The sequence below is a fragment of the Gobio gobio genome, assembly GCF_949357685.1.
Source record: "Gobio gobio genome assembly, chromosome: 2".
Classification (NCBI taxonomy): domain Eukaryota; kingdom Metazoa; phylum Chordata; class Actinopteri; order Cypriniformes; family Gobionidae; genus Gobio; species Gobio gobio.
In genome coordinates this window covers 78,876,651-78,904,638 of record NC_137098.1, presented here as the reverse complement: position 1 = coordinate 78,904,638, position 27,988 = coordinate 78,876,651, and the positions used below count along the sequence as shown (strand labels likewise).

The window sequence follows — 27,988 nt, the reverse complement described above, 5'->3', positions numbered from 1 at the left end:
ACAATGACTGAATATTAGAATAATCTTTTTTTTTATTATTGTGCATCACCTTTATAATCCTAGTTGTGTCACCAGAGTTAATTTAACATGTCCTTATGAAAGTGATAAATATTATTACATACATAACTGTTATTACCACATCCAGCGTGAACAACAATCAATACATCAATACAACCTTTGAGTTTAGCATTAAATTAACATCAGAAATATTGCATATATATGTTTTTCTAGAATAAATAATTTAGAAAATACTGGTATGATACATAAATATGTCTGTTAAATATTATGTACCTAAGTGTGCTTATAAGATGAGGAATAATAACAGCTGCGGCTGTGTTTCGCTCTGTGTGTGTTATGATACATTTCATCCGTGCGTTTTTCCACCAGAAGTTTCTGATGCTGTGTCCTGTGAATATTTATCATTCTTGCAAGGTGTTTTACAGGTTTCATTATCATTGAAATACCTCATTCTTTTGTTCATCAAAACCTGTCAGCCAGCATGAAAGAGATTTTCCAAAGCATTGCGTTGGGTTTCAGCAGAGCGGTTGTGTTCATTTCACAAGAGATTCATGAGATAACAGTCTGGGTGTGAAACCTTATGAAGATTTTAATCATTTTTAAATCAACGTTTCCCTCTGTCAGGTCATAATAGATTTTATTTGAAAATGCGTGTTAATTATGTTTCTGTATATCTGGAGTATTTTAATCTATATGGAGTAGTTAGTTATGATCTTATGGTGATAACATTGAGAATAATAAAATAATGGCCCATGGAACATTTCGACTGATCCCTTCAAAGAAAAAGTAAAACCTCTTGCCATTTCAAAAAATAATCACAGGTAATTTTGGAACTTGTGTCTGATGATGTGGATTTCAGCAAAGCTTTAGACTTTACAAACCAGTCAAATATTTAAAATTGAAAACTATTGTACATACAGTAAGTGCACAATGCTGGGTTCTGACCTTCATCTATAAAGAAACATGCAGGAATATACAGATACAGAACTGAAATGGAATACATTTTCAGGATAGGATTATAAAAAATAATATGTTCGTTACTACTCATTAAGTAGCATCCGTAGCTTTCTGTGCAAGTCCTTCACTTGAGCAGACGTGGAAGAGACATTTAGACCAGTCTGAATCAGTTATGATGGGATACCGTGTAGTTATGGTCAGTCAAACCACGGAACCAGAAGTGACACAGCCACCAGGAGTAAAGCGGTCAGCACACTGACCTTCCTGCCGACTTCAGCTGAGGAATATACTGCGTTACAAAGAAAACAGAGCAGAATTTATCATTCAATGAAATTTGGAAATTTGCCTGAAGCTAGAAAAATGAAGCACAGCTAGAAGAAAACAAAACTAGAGGTCTTTCGTAATTCGTGGAAAGAGCACATGATCGCATACAGAAAGGCCGTAAAAACTGCTAGATCTGCTTATTTCTCGACTCTCTTGGAAGACAACAAACACAACCCTAGGTATTTATTCGATACAGTGGCTAAATTAACCAAAAATAAAGCTTCAACTTCTGATGTTTGTAAACAGCACAGCAGTAATGACTTTATGAACTTCTTTACATGTAAGATTGATAATATTAGGAAGAAAATTATAACCATGCAGCCGTCTACTACAGCATCACATCAGACAGATCTAATCTGACCTCTGAGCATTCAGCATTTCTCCATTCTGTCTCCTGATGGAGTTTTGGTTCTTGTCACTGTCACCTCTGTCGCCTTTAGCTTTTGGCTTGCTCAGTTGGAGACACTAAAGATTCAACTAAACTACTGATCTGCCCACATTGTCCCTGTATGATGATTGAAATGAGCTGATGATCACGTTTTCTCCAGAGCAGATGTACGTCCGAATCAAATTCTGTTGCATTATTTTCCTGTTTAACACTGTGAAGCTGCTTTGGAACAATCGGCATTGTAAAAAGCACTATATAAATAAAGCTGACATGACTTTTATGGACTTCAAAAATTAACCAACAAGTCACTGCCATTACAACGCTTGGAAGTGCCAGGACATTTATTAATATAACTCTGACTGTGTTTGTCTGAAAGAAGAATGTCATACACACCTAAGATGATTTGAGAGTGGGGTATAGTTAATCATGGGGTAATTTTCATTGTTGGGTGAACTATCCCTTTAAGTATTAAATGATATTCAGGATGAAATGTAGGGCAGTAAAAAGTACAATATTATGCTGTTTGGCCCTCCATATGTGCACATTAGCATTCTCTCTCTGGAGGGGATATTTGTTTTAATGACCCTATAAATTGGATTAAGCCATCAAAATATGAGGAAAATATTTTTAAAAAATATGAATGGAAGAACGAAATGTTAAACTTGGTTATGGTATTTGACAAAATTATTTGGCAAAACTACAGCTACAAGTTTTAATTTACTATAACAACCAAACGCTCACAGGTAAAAACATACATTGACCACAACATAATATTAATATTTTGTTGGTGTTCCTCATTTCTGTGTATGACAGCCTGGACAAAAATGATGTCCACACAATTTGCCATATTTCATTGTGTTATTATCGCACATGAACCGATTGATTCCAAGCACATCTACACTATGGGACTGCAAATTCTTTAACAAATGTGTAATAATATTCGAATAAAGGGATCACTTTTGGCCACTCCGGTAGGAGTTTTTATTCCTGTCTGATAATAAAACTGTGCCTCTTATTGGCAATTAATACAAGCTCTAAATATTGCTTATTGATAGTTAGTAAGGTAGTTTTTAAGTTGGGTCACTCTAAAAAATGCTGAGTTGTTTCGACATAAATTTGGGTCAAATATGGACAAACATTACATTTTTAAATACAATTGTTATCAGTTGGGTTTGTCCATATTTGATCCAAATTTGGGTTGAAACAACCCAGCATTTAGAGTGTAGGATTAAGGGATGTAGAATAAGGCATTAATATGTGCTTTTTAAGTGCTAATAAACAGACAATATTATAGTAATATGCATGATAATAAGCAACTAGTTCATAGTGAACATTTGGACGCTAAACTAAAGGGTTACCAAATGTTCTTCAAATCAGAGCCTAATTTTTGTTTGTGAAAATGTGGAATTGGGCTTGGACACTAGGAAAAAACTGTACTCTACCCTTCATTGATATGAGTTCAGTAATCAAATGCTCATCTGAGTAAAAGCTTAAAGTGCAACACTTACCTGTACCGTTTATAATGATTTTATCCGTGAAGATCTGGAAGGGTAGTGTGTTGTTTTTGGCTGCTCGAACTATAGTGTTCACTATCTGGCTGTCTTTAGGTAGGAGGGTGTTCGCCGCAAATGTGAGGTCCATGGAGTTTCGGATCGTGGACACACTCCTTGTTTTTACATTGGCATCACTGGACAAAGTCAAAATTCATCCATTAAAACTGAGCATTATGTTAAATCAAAAGCTATATTTGAGAACACACCAGCATATGCTTACCTGAAGCTTGTTATGGTTATGATGCTGAAGGATGCAGGGTAATCAGCAAAGAAAAACGGCTCAAGCTGCAAAACAAGAGTCGCTTCGTTTAGACTTAATTGGCAAAAGCACGTTTCCCCAAATAGTGAGACGCGTCACACTTACCCCTGTTTTCATCATGCTTGCCCTATCCTGAAACGCAGCTGAACTTGTGTTTGAAAGAGCAGCCACAAAGGTTCCATCGGTCAGGATTATCACTGGAATTTTCTGCAGTGATCCTACAAAAATGATTTAAAAAAGTATCACAACTGCACAGAATTTTCTCTGCAATTTTCGTAGAAAGAGGGCACATCAGACCACTCACTGATAACAGCAATAGAGTTGACATTAACAGAAAGGGTGAAGGTTGAGTTTGGAGCTGTAGCTGCTTCTTTCAGAGTCTCCACTATGTCAGTGTTGCTGGGGATGGGTTCGGTGGACGTTTGATTAAACACTAACTCAACCTGGGCCTGCACATTTTTATCTTCTCGGGTTTTGCTAACAGCTCTGTAATGAAAAACGACACAACATAAATGCTTAGGAAAGCAAAATAAATCTACCCATATTTTGTACTGTGTTGACAGTAATGAGTATGGTAATATTAATAAAAATTTGTTTTTCTAGTCAAGTTTAGGTGTTTAGCTCAAACAGTTTTACATTGAATGCAATTTGTTTGGGATAAAAGTGTTTGTCTAATGCATAAATATAAGTTATTATGACATTCACACAATCTGTCTGACACTGAGAGCATGATGGAGTGCAAATTTAAAAAAGAAATATTTCAAGCAAACTATTAACTTACAGGAAAGCAAGCACGATGGTCCTGATGAAACGATCTCCATACTTTTGTTTGTAGACTTCATTAAACTGTAAAAACAGTGAGTCAGTTTTAGGCATGTTTCTTAATATTCTATGAAAATGAAACCTTGACCCTACAGAAGATAAGTGGTTTTGATGAATGGATGGATGTTCTGCAGTTTGAAACTTACCGCACTCTCTACCTTTCTGGCTAGGGTCTTAAATTCTGGGCTTTCTGGGATTGTAAGCTCTATAACAAATATCTCAATAATGTCAATCTGGATGGCCACTGTTGGCAGAGGACGTGCTGGTACTGTGGTGGTGGTTGGCAATGTTGTTGTAGTTATTTTTGGTTTGGCTGTAGTTGTAGTAGGTTTTGTGGTTGTAGTTGTAGTAGGACTGGTTGTAGTTGTGGTTGTATTTATAGTAGGACTGGTTGTAGTTGTGGCTGTAGTTGTAGTAGGTTTTGTGGTTGTAGTTGTAGTAGGACTGGTTGTGGTTGTGGTTGTATTTATAGTAGGACTGGTTGTAGTTGTGGTTGTAGTTGTAGTAGGTTTTGTGGTTGTAGTTGTAGTAGGACTGGTTGTGGTTGTGGTTGTATTTATAGTAGGACTGGTTGTAGTTGTGGTTGTAGTTGTAGTAGGACTTGTTGTTGTCGTGGCTGTTGGCGTTTGAGTTGTAGTCGTGTCGTTTGGCACTGTTGTGTGTTTGGATTATTTGAAGAATATAGTTACATAAAATTAACAGTTGAGAAAACAATTAAACTCCAGCAAGATTAATAAAACAAATAGTGTATAAACAACATCTATAGTTTACTACTAATAAAGAGTAATACGGAAAGCATTCTAAATAGTTTTGAATGACACTTAATTGATGATTTTGCTTCTTTGACTTACCTTCTACACTGATGATTTTAAGAGTGGTGTTACTATTTAAAATAGTAGTTGTTATCTCCGTAACATTGGGTGCGCTTCCAAATGTTGCATTCATATCAGTGATAATTGATCCAGCACTACAGAAGAGACGGGGAAGAGAAAGGGTCATTATCATTGAAAAAAATAAAACAATAAGACTCTGTACAGAAACTCTCAGCACATTTGGTGAAGTGTTCATGCAGCTATTTTTGGTTTGCTGTAGTTTTCGTGTGGTATTATACTGTCTGTTATCTATTATAAGTCTGTCAGATGCCCTTATTAACAAAATATAGATGATTCACAAACATTTCACAGTAAATACTAATAACAGCCTTAATATACCAGTAGAATTTTAGATTTAAAATTTCCCTTTGAAAGTTTTGGAATAATTGATCTCATCTCAGCATCATTGAGTCCGTCTGGGATCATAAGAAGAGAAAGATGCAGTTGAGACTAAAGCTGACATCCACAGAACTGTGGAAGCCTTTCCAAGATGCTGGATCAACCTGCCAGCAAACTACTGTACTGTTTAAATGTCTCTTATGCAAATCAAGTCAGTGTTTGGTGTGACCACACTTGGCCTTCAAAACTTCAAGCTCATTAGATGTACACCGTTTTTAAGGTAGGTTGCATGTAGGTTGTTCCAAGCGTCTTGGAGAAGTTGCCATAGTTCTTTTATGAATTTAGGGTTTAGCCTCAGTTGCTTCTGTGTCTTCCATGTAATTCTAGCCTGGATGCCAGCCGAATTTAGCCCCGCCCACAAAATGTTTTGCTCGGGCAATTCGGTCTGGACTCGCTCCATAGAGGAGGAATTATGCCCGAACAGAAACTGTTCGGACCAATGAAATTGTCAGGGCGGGCTTTAGACGATGATGGACAGATGATCAACAGTAACGTAATCATCCACGTCATCGAAGGCTCTTGGGTTGAATTTGCTCTTATCCTAAACGGAGAACTTGTTCGTATATGCGTTCACCTTTACTATTTCTCTCAGAAACGATGATCGTGTTGGTAAGTACTCTGTGTATCCTTAAATTATTTTATTACTGCCAAAGATCGTTTACACTCATGTTTTTCTTGTAACGTTACTTAATCATGCGTGCATGCAGACAGGGTTTCCAAGTGTTTTTGCAATGTCGCGCACAATTGCTACTCAAAACGTTTGGTTGGCAAAATATGTTATTTTGGCAAGGTTGCCTGCTAAAATTTCGCATTCCTGGGTTTATATAATCACATAATTGGGGTCACTTCAACCCGCGGACATGGAGAAAAACACGGACTTGGTAACAGTGCAGTTGGGTTCTGTTGACATTTGACAACTAACGTTACGCGTCGCTCCGTTGCTCTGATTGGTTGTGGGTCTATCCAATTGAGGTCTTTCCTGGCTCGGTTGAAACACGCCCCATAATCAAAGCTCAATGGAGCGGTACCAGACTCATATTCTGACTAGAATTGAGTATGGCCACGCCAGGCTAATGTAATTCCAGACTGACTCAATAATAGTGGGATCAGATCCCTGTGTGGTTCACACCTTCTGTTAAAACACTAAATATCTCTGATTTGTAATAGGAATGTTTGGAAATCTAAAATTGTTAATTCCAACTTGTACACTAGTAAAACAAATATATTTATAACTGTCTAGACTTTTTTCTGAAACAAAAGACAACAAATATTTTCTTCTTATAAGGAAAGAAATACCCACCGGAACGAAAAAATATCCAATCGAATGAAGTTACTGAATTTCTTTTTAAATATTGGCTCAATCTGTGGAAAACAGTTTCACAATGTCAGATTCAACATTTAGTTATCAATAACAAATTCTAACCACAGTCAAAACCTATAGCATACCACGTACCTCATCATTAACTCGCTTTTTTCTGGCATTAAAGGCATCAGAAGATGTATTTGACAGTTGTGGATCAAAAGTTTCATCGCTGTAAAACCTAACATGAACTGTAGAGGTTGGTGTTTCAGTTGTTGTAGCTTTAGTAGTTGTAGTGGCTGTTGATGTTTCAGTGGTTGTAGGTTCAGTAGTTGTAGTGGTTGTATTTATAGTAGGAGTTGTTGTAGGTTCAGTAGTTGTAGTGGCTGTTGGTGTTTCAGTTGTTGTAGGTTCAGTAGTTGTAGTGTCTGTTGATGTTTGAGTTGTTGTAGGTTCAGTAGTTGTAGTGTCTGTTGATGTTTGAGTTGTTGTAGGTTTAGCCGTTGTAGTGGCTGTTGATGTTTGAGTTGTTGTAGGCTCAGTAGTTGTAGATGCTGTTGATGTTTGAGTTGTTGTAGGTTCAGTTGTAGTGGCTGTTGATGTTTGAGTTGTTGTTGGTTCAGCAGTTGTAGTGACTGTTGATGTTTGAGTTGCTGTAGGTTCAGCAGTTGTAGTGGCTGTTGATGTTTGAGTTGTTGTTGGTTCAGCAGTTGTAGTGGCTGTTGATGTTTGAGTTGTTGGAGGTTCAGTAGTTGTAGTGGCTGTTGATGTTTGAGTTGTTGTAGGTTCAGCAGTTGTAGATGCTGTTGATGTTTGAGTTGTTGTAGGTTCAGTAGTTGTAGTGGCTGTTGATGTTTGAGTTGTTGTAGGTTTAGCGGTTGTAGTGGCTGTTGACGTCTGAGTTGTTGTAGGTTCAGTAGTTGTGGCTGTTGATGTTTGAGTTGTTGTAGGTTCAGTAGTTGTAGTGGCTGTTGATGTTTGAGTTGTTGTAGGTTCAGTAGTTGTGGCTGTTGATGTTTGAGTTGTTGTAGGTTCAGTAGTTGTAGTGACTGTTGATGTTTGAGTTGTTGTAGGTTCAGCAGTTGTAGTGGCTGTTGATGTTTGAGTTGTTGTAGGTTCAGCAGTTGTAGTGGCTGTTGATGTTTCAGTTGTTGTAGGTACAGTAGTTGTAGTGGCTATTGATGTTTGAGTTGTTGTTGGTACAGTAGTTGTAGTGTCTGTTGATGTTTGAGTTGTTGTAGGTTCAGCAGTTGTAGTGGCTGTTGATGTTTGAGTTGTTGTAGGTACAGCAGTTGTAGTGGCTGTTGATGTTTGAGTTGTTGTAGGTTCAGCAGTTGTAGTGGCTGTTGATGTTTGAGTTGTTGTAGGTTCAGCAGTTGTAGTGGCTGTTGATGTTTGAGTTGTTGTAGGTACAGTAGTTGTAGTGGCTGTTGATGTTTGAGTTGTTGTTGGTACAGTAGTTGTAGTGTCTGTTGATGTTTGAGTTGTTGTAGGTTCAGCAGTTGTAGTGGCTGTTGATGTTTGAGTTGTTGTTGGTTCAGAAGTTGTAGTGGCTGTTGATGTTTGAGTTGTTGTTGGTTCAGTAGTTGTAGTGGCTTGTGATGTTTGAGTTGTTGTAGGTTCAGTTGTTGTAGTGGTTGTTGATGTTTGAGTTGTTGTAGGTTCAGTACTTGTAGAGGCTGTTGATGTTTGAGTTGTTGTAGGTTCAGTACTTGTAGAGGCTGTTGATGTTTGAGTTGTTGTAGGTTCAGCAGTTGTAGTGGCTGTGGATGTTTCAGTTGTTGTAGGTTCAGTAGTTGTATTGGCCGTTGATGTTTGAGTTGTTGTTGGTTCAGTAGTTGTAGAGACTGTTGATGTTTGAGTTGTTGTAGGTTCAGTACTTGTAGAGGCTGTTGATGTTTGAGTTGTTGTAGGTTCAGTACTTGTAGAGGCTGTTGATGTTTGAGTTGTTGTAGGTTCAGTACTTGTAGAGGCTGTTGATGTTTGAGTTGTTGTAGGTTCAGTAGTTGTAGTGGCTGTTGATGTTTCAGTTGTTGTAGGTTCAGTAGTTGTATTGGCCGTTGATGTTTGAGTTGTTGTTGGTTCAGCAGTTGTATTGGCTGTTGATGTTTGAGTTGTTGTAGGTTCAGTAGTTGTAGTGGCTGTTGATGTTTGAGTTGTTGTATGTTCAGTAGTTGTAGTGGCTGTTGATGTTTGAGTTGTTGTAGGTTCAATAGTTGTAGTGGCTGTTGACGTTTGAGTTGTTGTAGGTTCAGTAGTTGTACTGGCTGTTGATGTTTGAGTTGTTGTAGGTTCAGTAGTTGTAGTGTCTGTTGATGTTTGAGTTGTTGTAGGTTCAGCACTTGTAGTGACTGTTGATGTTTGAGTTGTTGTAGGTTCAGTAGTTGTAGTGGCTGTTGATGTTTGAGTTGCTGTAGGTTCAGCACTTGTAGTGACTGTTGATGTTTGAGTTGTTGTAGGTTCAGTAGTTGTAGTGGCTGTTGATGTTTGAGTTGTAGGTTCAGTAGTTGTAGATGCTGTTGATGTTTGAGTTGTTGTAGGTTCAGTAGTTGTAGTGGCTGTTGATGTTTGAGTTGTTGTAGGTTCAGTAGTTGTAGTGTCTGTTGATGTTTGAGTTGTTGTAGGTTCAGCAGTTGTAGTGGCTGTTGATGTTTGAGTTGTTGTTGGTTCAGTAGTTGTAGAGCCTGTTGATGTTTGAGTTGTTGTAGGTTCAGTAGTTGTAGTGTCTGTTGATGTTTGAGTTGTTGTAGGTTCAGTAGTTGTAGTGTCTGTTGATGTTTGAGTTGTTGTAGGTTCAGTAGTTGTAGAGCCTGTTGATGTTTGAGTTGTTGTAGATTCAGTAGTTGTAGTGTCTGTTGATGTTTGAGTTGTTGTAGGTTCAGTAGTTGTAGTGGCTGTTGATGTTTCAGTTGTTGTAGGTTCAGCAGTTGTAGTGTCTGTTGATGTTTGAGTTGTTGTAGGTTCAGCAGTTGTAGTGGCTGTTGATGTTTCAGTTGTTGTAGGTTCAGCAGTTGTAGTGGCTGTTGATGTTTCAGTTGTTGTAGGTTCAGTAGTTGTAGTGTCTGTTGATGTTTGAGTTGTTGTAGGTTCAGTAGTTGTAGTGTCTGTTGATGTTTGAGTTGTTGTAGGTTCAGCAGTTGTAGTGGCTGTTGATGTTTGAGTTGTTGTAGGTTCAGCAGTTGTAGTCGTGTCGTTTGGCACTGTTTTGTGTTTGGATTATTTGAAGAATATAGTTACATATAATTAATAGTTGAGAAAACTGTTAAACTCCAGCAAGATTAATCAAACAAATAGTGTATAAACAACAACTATAGTTTATCAATAATAAAGAGTAATACAGAAAGCATTGTAAATAGTTTTGAATGACACTGAATTGATGATTTTGCTTCTTTGACTTACCTTCTACACTGAGGATGTTAAGAGTGGTGTTACTATTTAAAATAGTAGTTGTTATATCTGCAACATTGGCTGCACTACTAAATATTGCATCCATATTAGTGACGATTGATCCAGCACTACAGAAGAGACGGGGAAGAGAAAGGGTCATTGTCATTTAAAAAAATAAAACAATAAGACTCTGTACAGAAACTCTCAGCGCATTTGGTGAAGTGTTCATGCAGCTATTTTTGGTTTGCTGTAGTTTTCGTGTGGTATTATACAAGTCTGTCAGATGCCCTTATTAACAAAATATAGATGATTCACAAACATTTGACAGTAAATAACAATAACAGCCTTAATATACCAGTAGAATTTTAGATTTACAAATTCCCTTTGCAAATGTTGGAATAATTGATCTCATCTCAGCATCATTGACTCCGTCTGGGTTTACATGAAGAGAAAGATGCAGTTGAGACTAAAGCTGACATCCACAGAACTGTGGAAGCCTTTCCAAGATGCTGGAACAACCTGCCAGCAAACTACTGTACTGTTTAAATGTCTCTTATGCAAATCAAGTCAGTGTTTGGTGTGACCACACTTGGCCTTCAAAGCTTCAAGCTCATTAGATGTACACTGTTTTTAAGGTAGGTTGCATGTAGGTTGTTCCAAGCGTCTTGGAGAAGTTGCCATAGTTCTTTTATGATTTTAGGGTTTAGCCTCAGTTGCTTCTGTGTTTTCCAAGTAGTTCCAGACTGACTCAATAATAGTGGGATCAGATCCCTGTGTGGTTCAGACCTTTTGTTAAAACACTCCTTGTTCATACAAAAATATCACTGATTTGTAATAGGAATGTTTGGAAATCTAAAATTGTAATTTCCAACTTGTACACTAGTAAAACAAATATATTTATAACTGTCTAGACTTTTTTCTGAAACAAAAGACAACAAATATTTTCTTCTTATAAGGAAAGAAATACCCACCGGAACGAAAAACCGTCCAATCGAATGAAGTTACTGAATTTCTTTTTAAATATTGGCTCAATCTGTGGAAAACAGTTTCACAATGTCAGATTCAACATTTAGTTATCAATTACAAATTCTAACCACAGTCAAAAACCTACAGCATGAACAACATTTGGTGGTCATACATTTGTTTTCACATTATATGCAGATATAGTGATTCCACATTTCAGTGCATATTAAAGTTTACTGTAACAGCCCTTAGTTCTTGCCAACTGTGGACTTTTGTATTTTCACCTATAGTTTCTGTTGTTATTATTAAAATAGCAGTGTAGTGATATTTACACCAGTGCACAAATAAAACTGCAGTGGTGTAAAAATAACATACATTATTGTCTATGTGGGGTGCAAATAGTTTGCACTAATATTTACATTAGGTTGCAGAAGAAAATGCTTCGTACATTAAAATGCAAATGATTTGTTACTATTTAACTTGCTGAGCAAATTGCATATGCATTCAAACAATGTCGCACAACGTACCTCATCTTTAACTCGCTTTTTTCTGGCATTAAAGGCATCAGAAGATGTATTTGACAGTTCTGGATCAAAAGATTCATTGCTGTAAAACCTAACATTAACTGTAATTGTTGGTGTTTCAGTTGTTGTAGGTTCAGTTGTTGTAGTGGCTGTTGATGTTTGAGTTGTTGTAGGTTCAGTAGTTGTAGTGGCTGTTGATGTTTCAGTTGTTGTAGGTTCAGTAGATGTAGTGGCTGTTGATGTTTGAGTTGTTGTAGGTTCAGTAGTTGTAGTGGCTGTTGATGTCTCAGTTGTTGTAGGTTCAGCAGTTGTAGTGGCTGTTGATGTTTCAGTTGTTGTAGGTTCAGTAGATGTAGTGGCTGTTGATGTTTGAGTTGTTGTAGGTTCAGTAGTTGTAGTTGCTGTTGATGTTTCAGTTGTTGTAGGTTCAGCAGTTGTACTGGCTGTTGATGTTTGAGTTGTTGTTGGTTCAGCAGTTGTAGTGACTGTTGATGTTTCAGTTGTTGTAGGTTCAGCAGTTGTAGTGGCTGTTGAGGTTTCAGTTGTTGTAGGTTCAGCAGTTGTAGTGGCTGTTGGTGTTTGAGTTGTTGTAGGTTCAGCAGTTGTAGATGCTGTTGATGTTTCAGTTGTTGTAGGTTTAGCAGTTGTAGATGCTGTTGATGTTTCAGTTGTTGTAGGTTCAGCAGTTGTAGTGGCTGTTGATGTTTGAGTTGTTGTAGGTTCAGTAGTTGTAGTGGCTGTTGATGTTTCAGTTGTTGTAGGTTCAGTAGTTGTAGTGGCTGTTGATGTTTGAGTTGTTGTAGGTTCAGTAGTTGTGGCTGTTGATGTTTCAGTTGTTGTAGGTTCAGCAGTTGTAGTGGCTGTTGATGTTTCAGTTGTTGTAGGTTCAGTAGTTGTAGTGGCTGTTGATGTTTCAGTTGTTGTAGGTTCAGTAGTTGTAGTTGCTGTTGATGTTTCAGTTGTTGTAGGTTCAGTAGTTGTAGTGGCTGTTGATGTTTCAGTTGTTGTAGGTTCAGTAGTTGTAGTTGCTGTTGATGTTTCAGTTGTTGTAGGTTCAGTAGTTGTAGTGGCTGTTGATGTTTCAGTTGTTGTAGGTTCAGTAGTTGTAGTGGCTGTTGATGTCTCAGTTGTTGTAGGTTCAGCAGTTGTAGTAGCTGTTGATGTTTCAGTTGTTGTAGGTTCAGTAGTTGTAGTGGCTGTTGATGTTTCAGTTGTTGTAGGTTCAGTAGTTGTAGTGGCTGTTGATGTTTCAGTTGTTGTTGGTTCAGCAGTTGTAGTGGCTGTTGATGTTTCAGTTGTTGTAGGTTCAGTAGTTGTAGTGGCTGTTGATGTTTCAGTTGTTGTAGGTTCAGTAGTTGTAGTGGCTGTTGATGTTTCAGTTGTTGTAGGTTCAGCAGTTGTAGTGGCTGTTGATGTTTCAGTTGTTGTAGGTTCAGTAGTTGTAATGGCTGTTGATGTTTGAGTTGTTGTAGGTTCAGTAGTTGTAGTGGCTGTTGATGTTTCAGTTGTTGTTGGTTCAGCAGTTGTAGTGTCTGTTGATGTTTCAGTTGTTGTAGGTTCAGTAGTTGTAGTGTCTGTTGATTTTTCAGTTGTAGGTTCAGTAGTTGTAGTGGCTGTTGATGTTTCAGTTGTTGTAGGTTCAGTAGTTGTAGTGGCTGTGGATGTTTCAGTTGTTGTAGGTTCAGTAGTTGTAATGGCTGTTGATGTTTGAGTTGTTGTAGGTTCAGTAGTTGTAGTGGCTGTTGATGTTTCAGTTGTTGTAGGTTCAGTAGTTGTAGTGGCTGTTGATGTTTGAGTTGTTGTTGGTTCAGTAGTTGTAGTGGCTGTTGATGTTTCAGTTGTTGTAGGTTCAGCAGTTGTAGTGGCTGTTGATGTTTCAGTTGTTGTAGGTTCAGTAGTTGTAGTGTCTGGTGATGTCTCAGTTGTTGTAGGTTCAGTAGTTGTTGTGGCTGTTGATGTTTCAGTTGTTGTAGGTTCAGCAGTTGTAGTGGCTGTTGATGTTTCACTTGTTGTAGGTTCAGTAGTTGTAGTGTCTGTTGATGTTTCAGTTGTTGTAGGTTCAGTAGTTGTAGTGTCTGTTGATGTTTCAGTTGTTGTAGGTTTAGTTGTTGTAGTGGCTGTTGATGTCTCAGTTGTTGTAGGTTCAGTAGTTGTAGTGTCTGTTGATGTTTCAGTTGTTGTAGGTTTAGTTGTTGTAGAGTCTGTTGATGTTTCAGTTGTTGTAGGTTCAGTAGTTGTAGTGTCTGTTGATGTTTCAGTTGTTGTAGGTTTAGTTGTTGTTGTGTCTGTTGATGTTTCAGTTGTTGTAGGTTCAGTAGTTGTAGTGGCTATTGATGTTTCAGTTGTTGTAGGTTTAGTTGTTGTAGTGGCTGTTGATGTTTGAGTTGTTGTAGGTTCAGTAGTTGTAGTGGCTGTTGATGTTTGAGTTGTTGTAGGTTCAGTAGTTGTAGTGGCTGTTGATGTCTCAGTTGTTGTAGGTTCAGTAGTTGTAGTGGCTGTTGATGTTTCAGTTGTTGTAGGTTCAGTAGTTGTAGTGGCTGTTGACGTTTGAGTTGTTGTAGGTTCAGTAGTTGTAGTGGCTGTTGATGTTTCAGTTGTTGTAGGTTCAGTAGTTGTAGTGGCTGTTGACGTTTGAGTTGTTGTAGGTTCAGTAGTTGTAGTGGCTGTTGATGTTTCAGTTGTTGTAGGTTCAGCAGTTGTAGTGGCTGTTGATGTTTCAGTTGTTGTAGGTTCAGTAGTTGTAGTGGCTGTTGATGTCTCAGTTGTTGTAGGTTCAGTAGTTGTAGTGGCTGTTGATGTTTCAGTTGTTGTAGGTTCAGTAGTTGTAGTGTCTGTTGATGTTTGAGTTGTTGTAGGTTCAGCAGTTGTAGTGTCTGTTGATGTTTGAGTTGTTGTCGGTTCAGCAGTTGTAGTCGTGTCGTTTGGCACTGTTTTGTGTTTGGATTATATGAAGAATATAGTTACATATAATTAATAGTTGAGAAAACTGTTAAACTCCAGCAAGATTAATCAAACAAATAGTGTATAAACAACAACTATAGTTTATCAATAATAAAGAGTAATACAGAAAGCATTCTGAATAGTTTTGAATGACACTTAATTGATGATTTTGGTTCTTTGACTTACCTTCTACACTGAGGATGTTAAGAGTGGTGTTACTATTTAAAATAGTAGTTGTTATCTCTGCAACATTGGCTGCACTACTAAATATTGCATCCATATCAGTGATAATTGATCCAGCACTACAGAAGAGACGGGGAAGAGAAAGGGTCATTGTCATTTAAAAAAATAAAACAATAAGACTCTGTACAGAAACTCTCAGCACATTTGGTGAAGTGTTCATGCAGCTATTTTTGGTTTGCTGTAGTTTTCGTGTGGTATTATACAAGTCTGTCAGATGCCCTTATTAACAAAATATAGATGATTCACAAACATTTGACAGTAAATAATAATAACAGCCTTAATACACCAGTAGAATTTTAGATTAACAAATTCCCTTTTGCAAGTTTTGGAATAATTAATCTCATCTCAGCATCATTGAGTCCATCAGGGATTACATGAAGAGAAAGATGCAGTTGAGACTAAAGCTGACATCCACAGAACTGTGGAAGCCTTTCCAAGATGCTGGATCAACCTGCCAGCAAACTACTGTACTGTTTAAATGTCTCTTATGCAAATCAAGTCAGTGTTTGGTGTGACCACACTTGGCCTTCAAAACTTCAAGCTCATTAGATGTACACTGTTTTTAAGGTAGGTTGCATGTAGGTTGTTCCAAGCGTCTTGGAGAAGTTGCCATAGTTCTTTTATGAATTTAGGGTTTAGCCTCAGTTGCTTCTGTGTCTTCCAAGTAGTTCCAGACTGACTCAATAATAGTGGGATCAGATCCCTGTGTGGTTCACACCTTCTGTTAAAACACTCCTTGTTCATACAAAAATATCACTGATTTGTAATAGGAATGTTTGGAAATCTAAAATTGTTATTTCCAACTTGTACACTAGTAAAACAAATATATTTATAACTGTCTAGACTTTTGTCTGAAACAAAAGACAACAAATATTTTCTTCTTATAAGGAAAGAAATACCCACCGGAACGAAAAACCGTCCAATCGAATGAAGTTACTGAATTTCTTTTTAAATATTGGCTCAATCTGTGGAAAACAGTTTCACAATGTCAGATTCAACATTTAGTTATCAATTACAAATTCTAACCACAGTCAAAAACCTACAGCATGAACAACATTTGGTGGTCATACATTTGTTTTCACATTATATGCAGATATAGTGATTCCAAATTTCAGTGCATATTAAAGTTTACTGTAACAGCCCTTAGTTCTTGCCAACTGTGGACTTTTGTATTTTCACCTATAGTTTCTGTTGTTATTATTAAAATAGCAGTGTAGTGATATTTACATCAGTGCACAAATAAAACTGCAGTGGTGTAAAAATAACATACATTATTGTCTATGTGGGGTGCAAATAGTTTGCACTAATATTTACATTAGGTTGCAGAAGAAAATGCTTCGTACATTAAAATGCAAATGATTTGTTACTATTTAACTTGCTGAGCAAATTGCATATGCATTCAAACAATGTCGCACAACGTACCTCATCTTTAACTCGCTTTTTTCTGGCATTAAAGGCATCAGAAGATGTATTTGACAGTTCTGGATCAAAATTTTCATTGCTGTGAAACCTAACATTAACTGTAGATGTTGGTGTTTGAGTTGTTGTAGGTTTAGTTGTTGTAGTGGCTGTTGATGTTTGAGTTGTTGTAGGTTCAGCAGTTGTAGTGTCTGTTGATGTTTTAGTTGTTGTATGTTCAGTAGTTGTAGTGACTGTGGATGTTTCAGTTGTTGTAGGTTCAGCAGTTGTAGTGTCTGTTGATGTTTCAGTTGTTGTAGGTTTAGTTGTTGTAGTGGCTGTTGATGTTTCAGTTGTTGTAGGTTCAGCAGTTGTAGTGTCTGTTGATGTTTCAGTTGTTGTAGGTTTAGTTGTTGTAGTGGCTGTTGATGTTTCAGTTGTTGTAGGTTCAGCAGTTGTAGTGGCTGTTGATGTTTCAGTTGTTGTAGGTTCAGCAGTTGTAGTGTCTGTTGATGTTTGAGTTGTTGTAGGTTCAGTAGTTGTAGTGTCTGTTGATGTTTCAGTTGTTGTAGGTTCAGCAGTTGTAGTGGCTGTGGATGTTTCAGTTGTTGTAGGTTCAGCAGTTGTAGTGGCTGTTGATGTTTCAGTTGTTGTAGGTTCAGCAGTTGTAGTGGCTGTTGATGTTTCAGTTGTTGTAGGTTCAGCAGTTGTAATGGCTGTTGATGTTTCAGTTGTTGTAGGTTCAGCAGTTGTAGTGTCTGTTGATGTTTGAGTTGTTGTAGGTTCAGTAGTTGTAGTGGCTGTTGATGTTTGAGTTGTTGTAGGTTCAGCAGTTGTAATGGCTGTTGATGTTTCAGTTGTTGTAGGTTCAGTAGTTGTAGTGGCTGTTGATGTTTGAGTTGTTGTAGGTTCAGTAGTTGTAGTGGCTGTTGATGTTTGAGTTGTTGTAGGTTCAGCAGTTGTAGTGGCTGTTGATGTTTCAGTTGTTGTAGGTTCAGCAGTTGTAGTGGCTGTTGATGTTTCAGTTGTTGTAGGTTCAGCAGTTGTAATGGCTGTTGATGTTTCAGTTGTTGTAGGTTCAGTAGTTGTAGTGTCTGTTGATGTTTCAGTTGTTGTAGGTTCAGCAGTTGTAGTGGCTGTTGATGTTTCAGTTGTTGTAGGTTCAGCAGTTGTAGTGGCTGTTGATGTTTCACTTGTTGTAGGTTCAGTAGTTGTAGTGTCTGTTGATGTTTCAGTTGTTGTAGGTTTAGTTGTTGTAGTGGCTGTTGATGTCTCAGTTGTTGTATGTTCAGTAGTTGTAGTGTCTGTTGATGTTTGAGTTGTTGTTGGTTCAGCAGTTGTAGTGTCTGTTGATGTTTCAGTTGTTGTAGGTTCAGTAGTTGTAGTGGCTGTTGATGTTTGAGTTGTTGTAGGTTCAGTAGTTGTAGTGTCTGTTGATGTTTCAGTTGTTGTAGGTTTAGTTGTTGTAGTGTCTGTTGATGTTTGAGTTGTTGTTGGTTCAGCAGTTGTAGTGTCTGTTGATGTTTCAGTTGTTGTAGGTTCAGTAGTTGTAGTGGCTGTTGACGTTTGAGTTGTTGTAGGTTCAGTAGTTGTAGTGTCTGTTGATGTTTGAGTTGTTGTAGGTTCAGCAGTTGTAGTGGCTGTTGATGTTTGAGTTGTTGTTGGTACAGTAGTTGTAGTGTCTGTTGATGTTTGAGTTGTTGTAGGTTCAGCAGTTGTAGTGTCTGTTGATGTTTGAGTTGTTGTAGGTTCAGCAGTTGTAGTGTCTGTTGATGTTTGAGTTGTTGTAGGTTCATTAGTTGTAGTGTCTGTTGATGTTTGAGTTGTTGTCGGTTCAGCAGTTGTAGTCGTGTCGTTTGGCACTGTTTTGTGTTTGGATTATTTGAAGAATATAGTTACATATAATTAATAGTTGAGAAAACTGTTAAACTCCAGCAAGATTAATCAAACAAATAGTGTATAAACAACAACTATAGTTTATCAATAATAAAGAGTAATACAGAAAGCATTCTGAATAGTTTTGAATGACACTTAATTGATGATTTTGCTTCTTTGACTTACCTTCTACACTGAGGATGTTAAGAGTGGTGTTACTATTTAAAATAGTAGTTGTTATCTCTGCAACATTGGCTGCACTACTAAATATTGCATCCATATTAGTGACGATTGATCCAGCACTACAGAAGAGACGGGGAAGAGAAAGGGTCATTGTCATTTAAAAAAATAAAATAATAAGACTCTGTACAGAAACTCTCAGCACATTTGGTGAAGTGTTCATGCAGCTATTTTTGGTTTGCTGTAGTTTTCGTGTGGTATTATACAAGTCTGTCAGATGCCCTTATTAACAAAATATAGATGATTCACAAACATTTGACAGTAAATAATAATAACAGCCTTAATACACCAGTAGAATTTTAGATTAACAAATTCCCTTTTGCAAGTTTTGGAATAATTAATCTCATCTCAGCATCATTGAGTCCATCAGGGATTACATGAAGAGAAAGATGCAGTTGAGACTAAAGCTGACATCCACAGAACTGTGGAAGCCTTTCCAAGATGCTGGATCAACCTGCCAGCAAACTACTGTACTGTTTAAATGTCTCTTATGCAAATCAAGTCAGTGTTTGGTGTGACCACACTTGGCCTTCAAAACTTCAAGCTCATTAGATGTACACCGTTTTTAAGGTAGGTTGCATGTAGGTTGTTCCAAGCGTCTTGGAGAAGTTGCCATAGTTCTTTTATGAATTTAGGGTTTAGCCTCAGTTGCTTCTGTGTCTTCCAAGTAGTTCCAGACTGACTCAATAATAGTGGGATCAGATCCCTGTGTGGTTCACACCTTCTGTTAAAACACTCCTTGTTCTTACAAAAATATCACTGATTTGTAATAGGAATGTTTGGAAATCTAAAATTGTTATTTCCAACTTGTACACTAGTAAAACAAATATATTTATAACTGTCTAGACTTTTGTCTGAAACAAAAGACAACAAATATTTTCTTCTTATAAGGAAAGAAATACCCACCGGAACGAAAAACCGTCCAATCGAATGAAGTTACTGAATTTCTTTTTAAATATTGGCTCAATCTGTGGAAAACAGTTTCACAATGTCAGATTCAACATTTAGTTATCAATTACAAATTCTAACCACAGTCAAAAACCTACAGCATGAACAACATTTGGTGGTCATACATTTGTTTTCACATTATATGCAGATATAGTGATTCCAAATTTCAGTGCATATTAAAGTTTACTGTAACAGCCCTTAGTTCTTGCCAACTGTGGACTTTTGTATTTTCACCTATAGTTTCTGTTGTTATTATTAAAATAGCAGTGTAGTGATATTTACATCAGTGCACAAATAAAACTGCAGTGGTGTAAAAATAACATACATTATTGTCTATGTGGGGTGCAAATAGTTTGCACTAATATTTACATTAGGTTGCAGAAGAAAATGCTTCGTACATTAAAATGCAAATGATTTGTTACTATTTAACTTGCTGAGCAAATTGCATATGCATTCAAACAATGTCGCACAACGTACCTCATCTTTAACTCGCTTTTTTCTGGCATTAAAGGCATCAGAAGATGTATTTGACAGTTCTGGATCAAAAGATTCATTGCTGTAAAACCTAACATTAACTGTAATTGTTGGTGTTTGAGTTGTTGTAGGTTCAATAGTTGTAGTGGCTGTTGATGTTTCAGTTGTTGTAGGAGCAGTAGTTGTAGTGGCTGTTGATGGGTCAGGATTAGGTTTAGGGTCAGGTTTAGGGTTAGGGTAAGGGTTAGGTTCAGTAGTTGTTGTGGCTGTTGATGTTTCAGTTGTTGTAGGTTCAGCAGTTGTAGTGTCTGTTGATGTTTCAGTTGTAGGTTCAGCAGTTGTAGTGGCTGTTGATGTTTCAGTTGTTGTAGGTTCAGTAGTTGTAGTGGCTGTGGATGTTTCAGTTGTTGTAGTTTCAGCAGTTGTAGTGGCTGTAGATGTTTCAGTTGTTGTAGGTTCAGCAGTTGTAGTGGCTGTAGATGTTTCAGTTGTTGTAGGTTCAGCAGTTGTAGTGGCTGTGGATGTTTCAGTTGTTGTAGGTTCAGTAGTTGTAGTGGCTGTTGATGTTTGAGTTGTTGTAGGTTCAGTAGTTGTAGTGTCTGTTGATGTTTCAGTTGTTGTAGGTTCAGCAGTTGTAGTGGCTGTTGATGTTTGAGTTGTTGTAGGTTCAGTAGTTGTAGTGTCTGTTGATGTTTCAGTTGTTGTAGGTTCAGCAGTTGTAGTGGCTGTGGATGTTTCAGTTGTTGTAGGTTCAGCAGTTGTAGTGGCTGTTGATGTCTCAGTTGTTGTAGGTTCAGTAGTTGTAGTGGCTGTTGAAGTTTCAGTTGTTGTAGGTTCAGTAGTTGTAGTGTCTGTTGATGTTTGAGTTGTTGTAGGTTCAGTAGTTGTAGTGTCTGTTGATGTTTGAGTTGTTGTAGGTTCAGTAGTTGTAGTGTCTGTTGATGTCTCAGTTGTTGTAGGTTCAGTAGTTGTAGTGGCTGTTGATGTTTGAGTTGTTGTATGTTCAGTAGTTGTAGTGTCTGTTGATGTTTGAGTTGTTGTTGGTTCAGCAGTTGTTGTGTCTGTTGATGTTTCAGTTGTTGTAGGTTCAGTAGTTGTAGTGGCTGTTGATGTTTCAGTTGTTGTAGGTTTAGTTGTTGTTGTGTCTGTTGATGTTTCAGTTGTTGTAGGTTCAGTAGTTGTAGTGTCTGTTGATGTTTGAGTTGTTGTAGGTTCAGTAGTTGTAGTGTCTGTTGACGTTTGAGTTGTTGTAGGTTCAGTAGTTGTAGTGTCTGTTGATGTTTGAGTTGTTGTAGGTTCAGTAGTTGTAGTGTCTGTTGATGTTTGAGTTGTTGTAGGTTCAGTAGTTGTAGTGTCTGTTGATGTCTCAGTTGTTGTAGGTTCAGTAGTTGTAGTGTCTGTTGATGTTTGAGTTGTTGTAGGTTCAGTAGTTGTAGTGTCTGTTGATGTTTGAGTTGTTGTAGGTTCAGCAGTTGTAGTGTCTGTTGATGTTTGAGTTGTTGTCGGTTCAGCAGTTGTAGTGTCTGTTGATGTTTGAGTTGTTGTAGGTTCAGCAGTTGTAGTGTCTGTTGATGTTTGAGTTGTTGTAGGTTCAGCAGTTGTAGTGTCTGTTGATGTTTGAGTTGTTGTCGGTTCAGCAGTTGTAGTCGTGTCGTTTGGCACTGTTTTGTGTTTGGATTATTTGAAGAATATAGTTACATATAATTAATAGTTGAGAAAACTGTTAAACTCCAGCAAGATTAATCAAACAAATAGTGTATAAACAACAACTATAGTTTATCAATAATAAAGAGTAATACAGAAAGCATTCTGAATAGTTTTGAATGACACTTAATTGATGATTTTGCTTCTTTGACTTACCTTCTACACTGAGGATGTTAAGAGTGGTGTTACTATTTAAAATAGTAGTTGTTATCTCTGCAACATTGGCTGCACTACTAAATATTGCATCCATATCAGTGACGATTGATCCAGCACTACAGAAGAGACGGGGAAGAGAAAGGGTCATTGTCATTTAAAAAAATAAAACAATAAGACTCTGTACAGAAACTCTCAGCACATTTGGTGAAGTGTTCATGCAGCTATTTTTGGTTTGCTGTAGTTTTCGTGTGGTATTATACAAGTCTGTCAGATGCCCTTATTAACAAAATATAGATGATTCACAAACATTTGACAGTAAATAATAATAACAGCCTTAATACACCAGTAGAATTTTAGATTAACAAATTCCCTTTTGCAAGTTTTGGAATAATTAATCTCATCTCAGCATCATTGAGTCCATCAGGGATTACATGAAGAGAAAGATGCAGTTGAGACTAAAGCTGACATCCACAGAACTGTGGAAGCCTTTCCAAGATGCTGGATCAACCTGCCAGCAAACTACTGTACTGTTTAAATGTCTCTTATGCAAATCAAGTCAGTGTTTGGTGTGACCACACTTGGCCTTCAAAACTTCAAGCTCATTAGATGTACACCGTTTTTAAGGTAGGTTGCATGTAGGTTGTTCCAAGCGTCTTGGAGAAGTTGCCATAGTTCTTTTATGAATTTAGGGTTTAGCCTCAGTTGCTTCTGTGTCTTCCAAGTAGTTCCAGACTGACTCAATAATAGTGGGATCAGATCCCTGTGTGGTTCACACCTTCTGTTAAAACACTCCTTGTTCTTACAAAAATATCACTGATTTGTAATAGGAATGTTTGGAAATCTAAAATTGTTATTTCCAACTTGTACACTAGTAAAACAAATATATTTATAACTGTCTAGACTTTTGTCTGAAACAAAAGACAACAAATATTTTCTTCTTATAAGGAAAGAAATACCCACCGGAACGAAAAACCGTCCAATCGAATGAAGTTACTGAATTTCTTTTTAAATATTGGCTCAATCTGTGGAAAACAGTTTCACAATGTCAGATTCAACATTTAGTTATCAATTACAAATTCTAACCACAGTCAAAAACCTACAGCATGAACAACATTTGGTGGTCATACATTTGTTTTCACATTATATGCAGATATAGTGATTCCAAATTTCAGTGCATATTAAAGTTTACTGTAACAGCCCTTAGTTCTTGCCAACTGTGGACTTTTGTATTTTCACCTATAGTTTCTGTTGTTATTATTAAAATAGCAGTGTAGTGATATTTACATCAGTGCACAAATAAAACTGCAGTGGTGTAAAAATAACATACATTATTGTCTATGTGGGGTGCAAATAGTTTGCACTAATATTTACATTAGGTTGCAGAAGAAAATGCTTCATACATTAAAATGCAAATGATTTGTTACTATTTAACTTGCTGAGCAAATTGCATATGCATTCAAACAATGTCGCACAACGTACCTCATCTTTAATTTGCTTTTTTCTGGCATTAAAGGCATCAGAAGATGTATTTGACAGTTCTGGATCAAAATTTTCATTGCTGTGAAACCTAACATTAACTGTAGATGTTGGTGTTTGAGTTGTTGTAGGTTTAGTTGTTGTAGTGGCTGTTGATGTTTCAGTTGTTGTAGGTTCAGCAGTTGTAGTGTCTGTTGATGTTTGAGTTGTTGTAGGTTTAGTTGTTGTAGATGCTGTTGATGTTTCAGTTGTTGTAGGTTCAGCAGTTGTAGTGGCTGTTGATGTTTCAGTTGTTGTAGGTTCAGTAGTTGTAGTGTCTGTTGATGTTTGAGTTGTTGTAGGTTCAGCAGTTGTAGTGTCTGTTGATGTTTGAGTTGTTGTAGGTTCAGTAGTTGTAGTGTCTGTTGATGTTTGAGTTGTTGTAGGTTCAGCAGTTGTAGTGTCTGTTGATGTTTGAGTTGTTGTAGGTTCAGTAGTTGTAGTGTCTGTTGATGTTTGAGTTGTTGTAGGTTCAGTAGTTGTAGTGGCTGTTGATGTTTCAATTGTTGTAGGTTCAGTAGTTGTAGTGTCTGTTGATGTTTCAGTTGTTGTAGGTTCAGTAGTTGTAGTGTCTGTTGATGTTTGAGTTGTTGTAGGTTCAGTAGTTGTAGTGGCTGTTGATGTTTCAGTTGTTGTAGGTTCAGTAGTTGTAGATGCTGTTGATGTTTCAGTTGTTGTAGGTTCAGCAGTTGTAGTGTCTGTTGATGTTTGAGTTGTTGTAGGTTCAGTAGTTGTAGTGTCTGTTGATGTCTCAGTTGTTGTAGGTTCAGTAGTTGTAGTGGCTGTTGATGTTTCAATTGTTGTAGGTTCAGTAGTTGTAGTGTCTGTTGATGTTTCAGTTGTTGTAGGTTCAGCAGTTGTAGTAGCTGTTGATGTTTCAGTTGTTGTAGGTTCAGTAGTTGTAGTGGCTGTTGATGTTTCAGTTGTTGTAGGTTCAGCAGTTGTAATGGCTGTTGATGTTTCAGTTGTTGTAGGTTCAGCAGTTGTAGATGCTGTTGATGTTTCAGTTGTTGTAGGTTCAGTAGTTGTTGTGGCTGTTGATGTCTCAGTTGTTGTAGGTTCAACAGTTGTAGTGTCTGTTGATGTCTCAGTTGTTGTAGGTTCAACAGTTGTAGTGTCTGTTGATGTCTCAGTTGTTGTAGGTTCAGCAGTTGTAGTGTCTGTTGATGTCTCAGTTGTTGTAGGTTCAACAGTTGTAGTGTCTGTTGATGTTTCAGTTGTTGTAGGTTCAGCAGTTGTAGTGGCTGTTGATGTTTCAGTTGTTGTAGGTTCAACAGTTGTAGTGTCTGTTGATGTTTCAGTTGTTGTAGGTTCAGCAGTTGTAGTGGCTGTTGATGTTTCAGTTGTTGTAGGTTCAGCAGTTGTAGTGTCTGTTGATGTCTCAGTTGTTGTAGGTTCAGTAGTTGTAGTGTCTGTTGATGTCTCAGTTGTTGTAGGTTCAGCAGTTGTAGTGTCTGTTGATGTCTCAGTTGTTGTAGGTTCAACAGTTGTAGTGTCTGTTGATGTTTCAGTTGTTGTAGGTTCAGTAGTTGTAGTGGCTGTTGATGTCTCAGTTGTTGTAGGTTCAGCAGTTGTAGTGTCTGTTGATGTCTCAGTTGTTGTAGGTTCAGTAGTTGTAGTGTCTGTTGATGTTTCAGTTGTTGTAGGTTCAGCAGTTGTAGTGTCTGTTGATGTTTCAGTTGTTGTAGGTTCAGTAGTTGTAGTGTCTGTTGATGTTTCAGTTGTTGTAGGTTCAGTAGTTGTAGTGTCTGTTGATGTCTCAGTTGTTGTAGGTTCAGTAGTTGTAGTGTCTGTTGATGTCTCAGTTGTTGTAGGTTCAGCAGTTGTAGTGTCTGTTGATGTCTCAGTTGTTGTAGGTTCAGTAGTTGTAGTGTCTGTTGATGTTTCAGTTGTTGTAGGTTCAGCAGTTGTAGTGTCTGTTGATGTTTCAGTTGTTGTAGGTTCAGTAGTTGTAGTGTCTGTTGATGTTTCAGTTGTTGTAGGTTCAGTAGTTGTAGTGTCTGTTGATGTCTCAGTTGTTGTAGGTTCAGTAGTTGTAGTGTCTGTTGATGTTTCAGTTGTTGTAGGTTCAGCAGTTGTAGTGTCTGTTGATGTCTCAGTTGTTGTAGGTTCAGTAGTTGTAGTGTCTGTTGATGTTTCAGTTGTTGTAGGTTCAGCAGTTGTAGTGTCTGTTGATGTCTCAGTTGTTGTAGGTTCAGTAGTTGTAGTGTCTGTTGATGTTTCAGTTGTTGTAGGTTCAGCAGTTGTAGTGTCTGTTGATGTTTCAGTTGTTGTAGGTTCAGTAGTTGTAGTGTCTGTTGATGTTTCAGTTGTTGTAGGTTCAGTAGTTGTAGTGTCTGTTGATGTCTCAGTTGTTGTAGGTTCAGCAGTTGTAGTGTCTGTTGATGTTTCAGTTGTTGTAGGTTCAGCAGTTGTAGTGTCTGTTGATGTCTCAGTTGTTGTAGGTTCAGCAGTTGTAGTGTCTGTTGATGTTTCAGTTGTTGTAGGTTCAGCAGTTGTAGTGGCTGTTGATGTTTCAGTTGTTGTTGGTTCAGCAGTTGTAGTGTCTGTTGATGTTTCAGTTGTTGTAGGTTCAGTAGTTGTAGTGTCTGTTGATGTCTCAGTTGTTGTAGGTTCAGGAGTTGTAGTGTCTGTTGATGTTTCAGTTGTTGTAGGTTCAGTAGTTGTAGTGTCTGTTGATGTCTCAGTTGTTGTAGGTTCAGCAGTTGTAGTGGCTGTTGATGTTTCAGTTGTTGTTGGTTCAGCAGTTGTAGTGGCTGTTGATGTTTCAGTTGTTGTAGGTTCAGCAGTTGTAGTGTCTGTTGATGTTTCAGTTGTTGTAGGTTCAGCAGTTGTAGTGTCTGTTGATGTTTCAGTTGTTGTAGGTTCAGCAGTTGTAGTGTCTGTTGATGTTTCAGTTGTTGTAGGTTCAGCAGTTGTAGTGTCTGTTGATGTCTCAGTTGTTGTAGGTTCAGCAGTTGTAGTGTCTGTTGATGTTTCAGTTGTTGTAGGTTCAGTAGTTGTAGTGTCTGTTGATGTCTCAGTTGTTGTAGGTTCAGCAGTTGTAGTGTCTGTTGATGTTTCAGTTGTTGTAGGTTCAGCAGTTGTAGTGTCTGTTGATGTCTCAGTTGTTGTAGGTTCAGCAGTTGTAGTGTCTGTTGATGTTTCAGTTGTTGTAGGTTCAGCAGTTGTAGTGTCTGTTGATGTTTCAGTTGTTGTAGGTTCAGCAGTTGTAGTGTCTGTTGATGTCTCAGTTGTTGTAGGTTCAGCAGTTGTAGTGTCTGTTGATGTTTCAGTTGTTGTAGGTTCAGTAGTTGTAGTGTCTGTTGATGTCTCAGTTGTTGTAGGTTCAGCAGTTGTAGTGTCTGTTGATGTTTCAGTTGTTGTAGGTTCAGCAGTTGTAGTGTCTGTTGATGTCTCAGTTGTTGTAGGTTCAGCAGTTGTAGTGTCTGTTGATGTTTCAGTTGTTGTAGGTTCAGCAGTTGTAGTGTCTGTTGATGTTTCAGTTGTTGTAGGTTCAGTAGTTGTAGTGTCTGTTGATGTCTCAGTTGTTGTTGGTTCAGCAGTTGTAGTGTCTGTTGATGTTTCAGTTGTTGTAGGTTCAGTAGTTGTAGTGTCTGTTGATGTCTCAGTTGTTGTAGGTTCAGCAGTTGTAGTGTCTGTTGATGTTTCAGTTGTTGTAGGTTCAGTAGTTGTAGTGACTGTTGATATTTGAGTTGTTGTTGGATCAGCAGTTGTAGTGACTGTTGATATTTGAGTTGTTGTTGGATCAGTAGTTGTAGTGTCTGTTGATGTTTGAGTTGTTGTAGGTTCAGCAGTTGTAGTGTCTGTTGTTGTTTGAGCAGTGGCACTACAATACACTGTTGTTAAAAAAATTAAAAGTAACATTGATCATAGAGCAATTGTCACACTTAAATAAGTAATAAGAAAAATAAAGAATTTGCATAATCAGTAACTTACGGACCTAAACTTAACACTGTGATGATCAGTGCTTTTCTTCTCATCTTGGTAGCTGTCAAGTAACTCACCTATAAACATATAATACATAAGATCAGAAAATATGTAAGGAACAGCATCTTTTGACAGTGGAAAAACAAAAAACGTATAAATGAATAAAAACACTCTTTCTCCAGCACAGCATTCTATAATGACTGCTTTGTGTCTGTCCATCAAATATGATTTGTCAATGTTTGTACAGTGCACATTAAAATGAAAATGAATATTTGTTATCACAAATAACAAGAAAACAAGGGAAGAATTGCTCTACTATTTAAAAGTTTGTGCTCAGTAAGATTCTGTAAATGTTTTGGAACTAAGCCTCTTCTGCTTACCAAGGCTGCATGACATCCTTTCAGCATCGACATCGCAATGTGCGTATCCGTGATAGTCACGTCGCAGGATGTGTGATGTCATGTTAGTAGAGATCATAGTTGAGCCGTGATCCGTACAGACCAAGCCCCACAGTTCGAAAGCATGTGATTTGTGGATTAATTGCAAAATTTAAATAGAGTCAAAGTCCTGTATTGTTAAGTCCTTGCTGAGTTTAAAGCATTCAAGCGCAAGAAGACAAAAGAGGAACTTGCAATGTTTTTGCACACAAAGCCGCACAGACAGCATGTCTTAAGTCTGGGGTGTCCAAAGTCTGGCCCGTGGTCCAATCACGTGGTCCCAACCTGAATTTCAAACAGCTCGCAGTCTAGTAAAATATATTAAATGTGGCCCACCACACATACTTTATGTGTGACAGTTT

The 27,988-nt window shown here is 37.6% G+C and overlaps 1 protein-coding gene across 1 annotated transcript; it reads right to left on the bottom strand.

The window, feature by feature from the left end:
• On the bottom strand, positions 1-27,651 carry LOC307118831 (uncharacterized protein; the record flags this gene model as incomplete). Its single annotated transcript, XM_079804649.1, has 11 exons — positions 1-1,264; positions 3,196-3,374; positions 3,461-3,525; positions 3,605-3,717; positions 3,804-3,985; positions 4,281-4,345; positions 4,468-4,973; positions 5,173-5,288; positions 6,893-6,954; positions 7,046-9,159; positions 27,570-27,651. 11 exons carry the CDS (start codon positions 27,649-27,651, stop codon positions 1,173-1,175), a joined length of 3,576 nt encoding a protein of 1,191 aa, XP_079660775.1. The 3' UTR covers positions 1-1,172.
• Between the last annotated feature and the right edge of the window lie 337 nt (positions 27,652-27,988).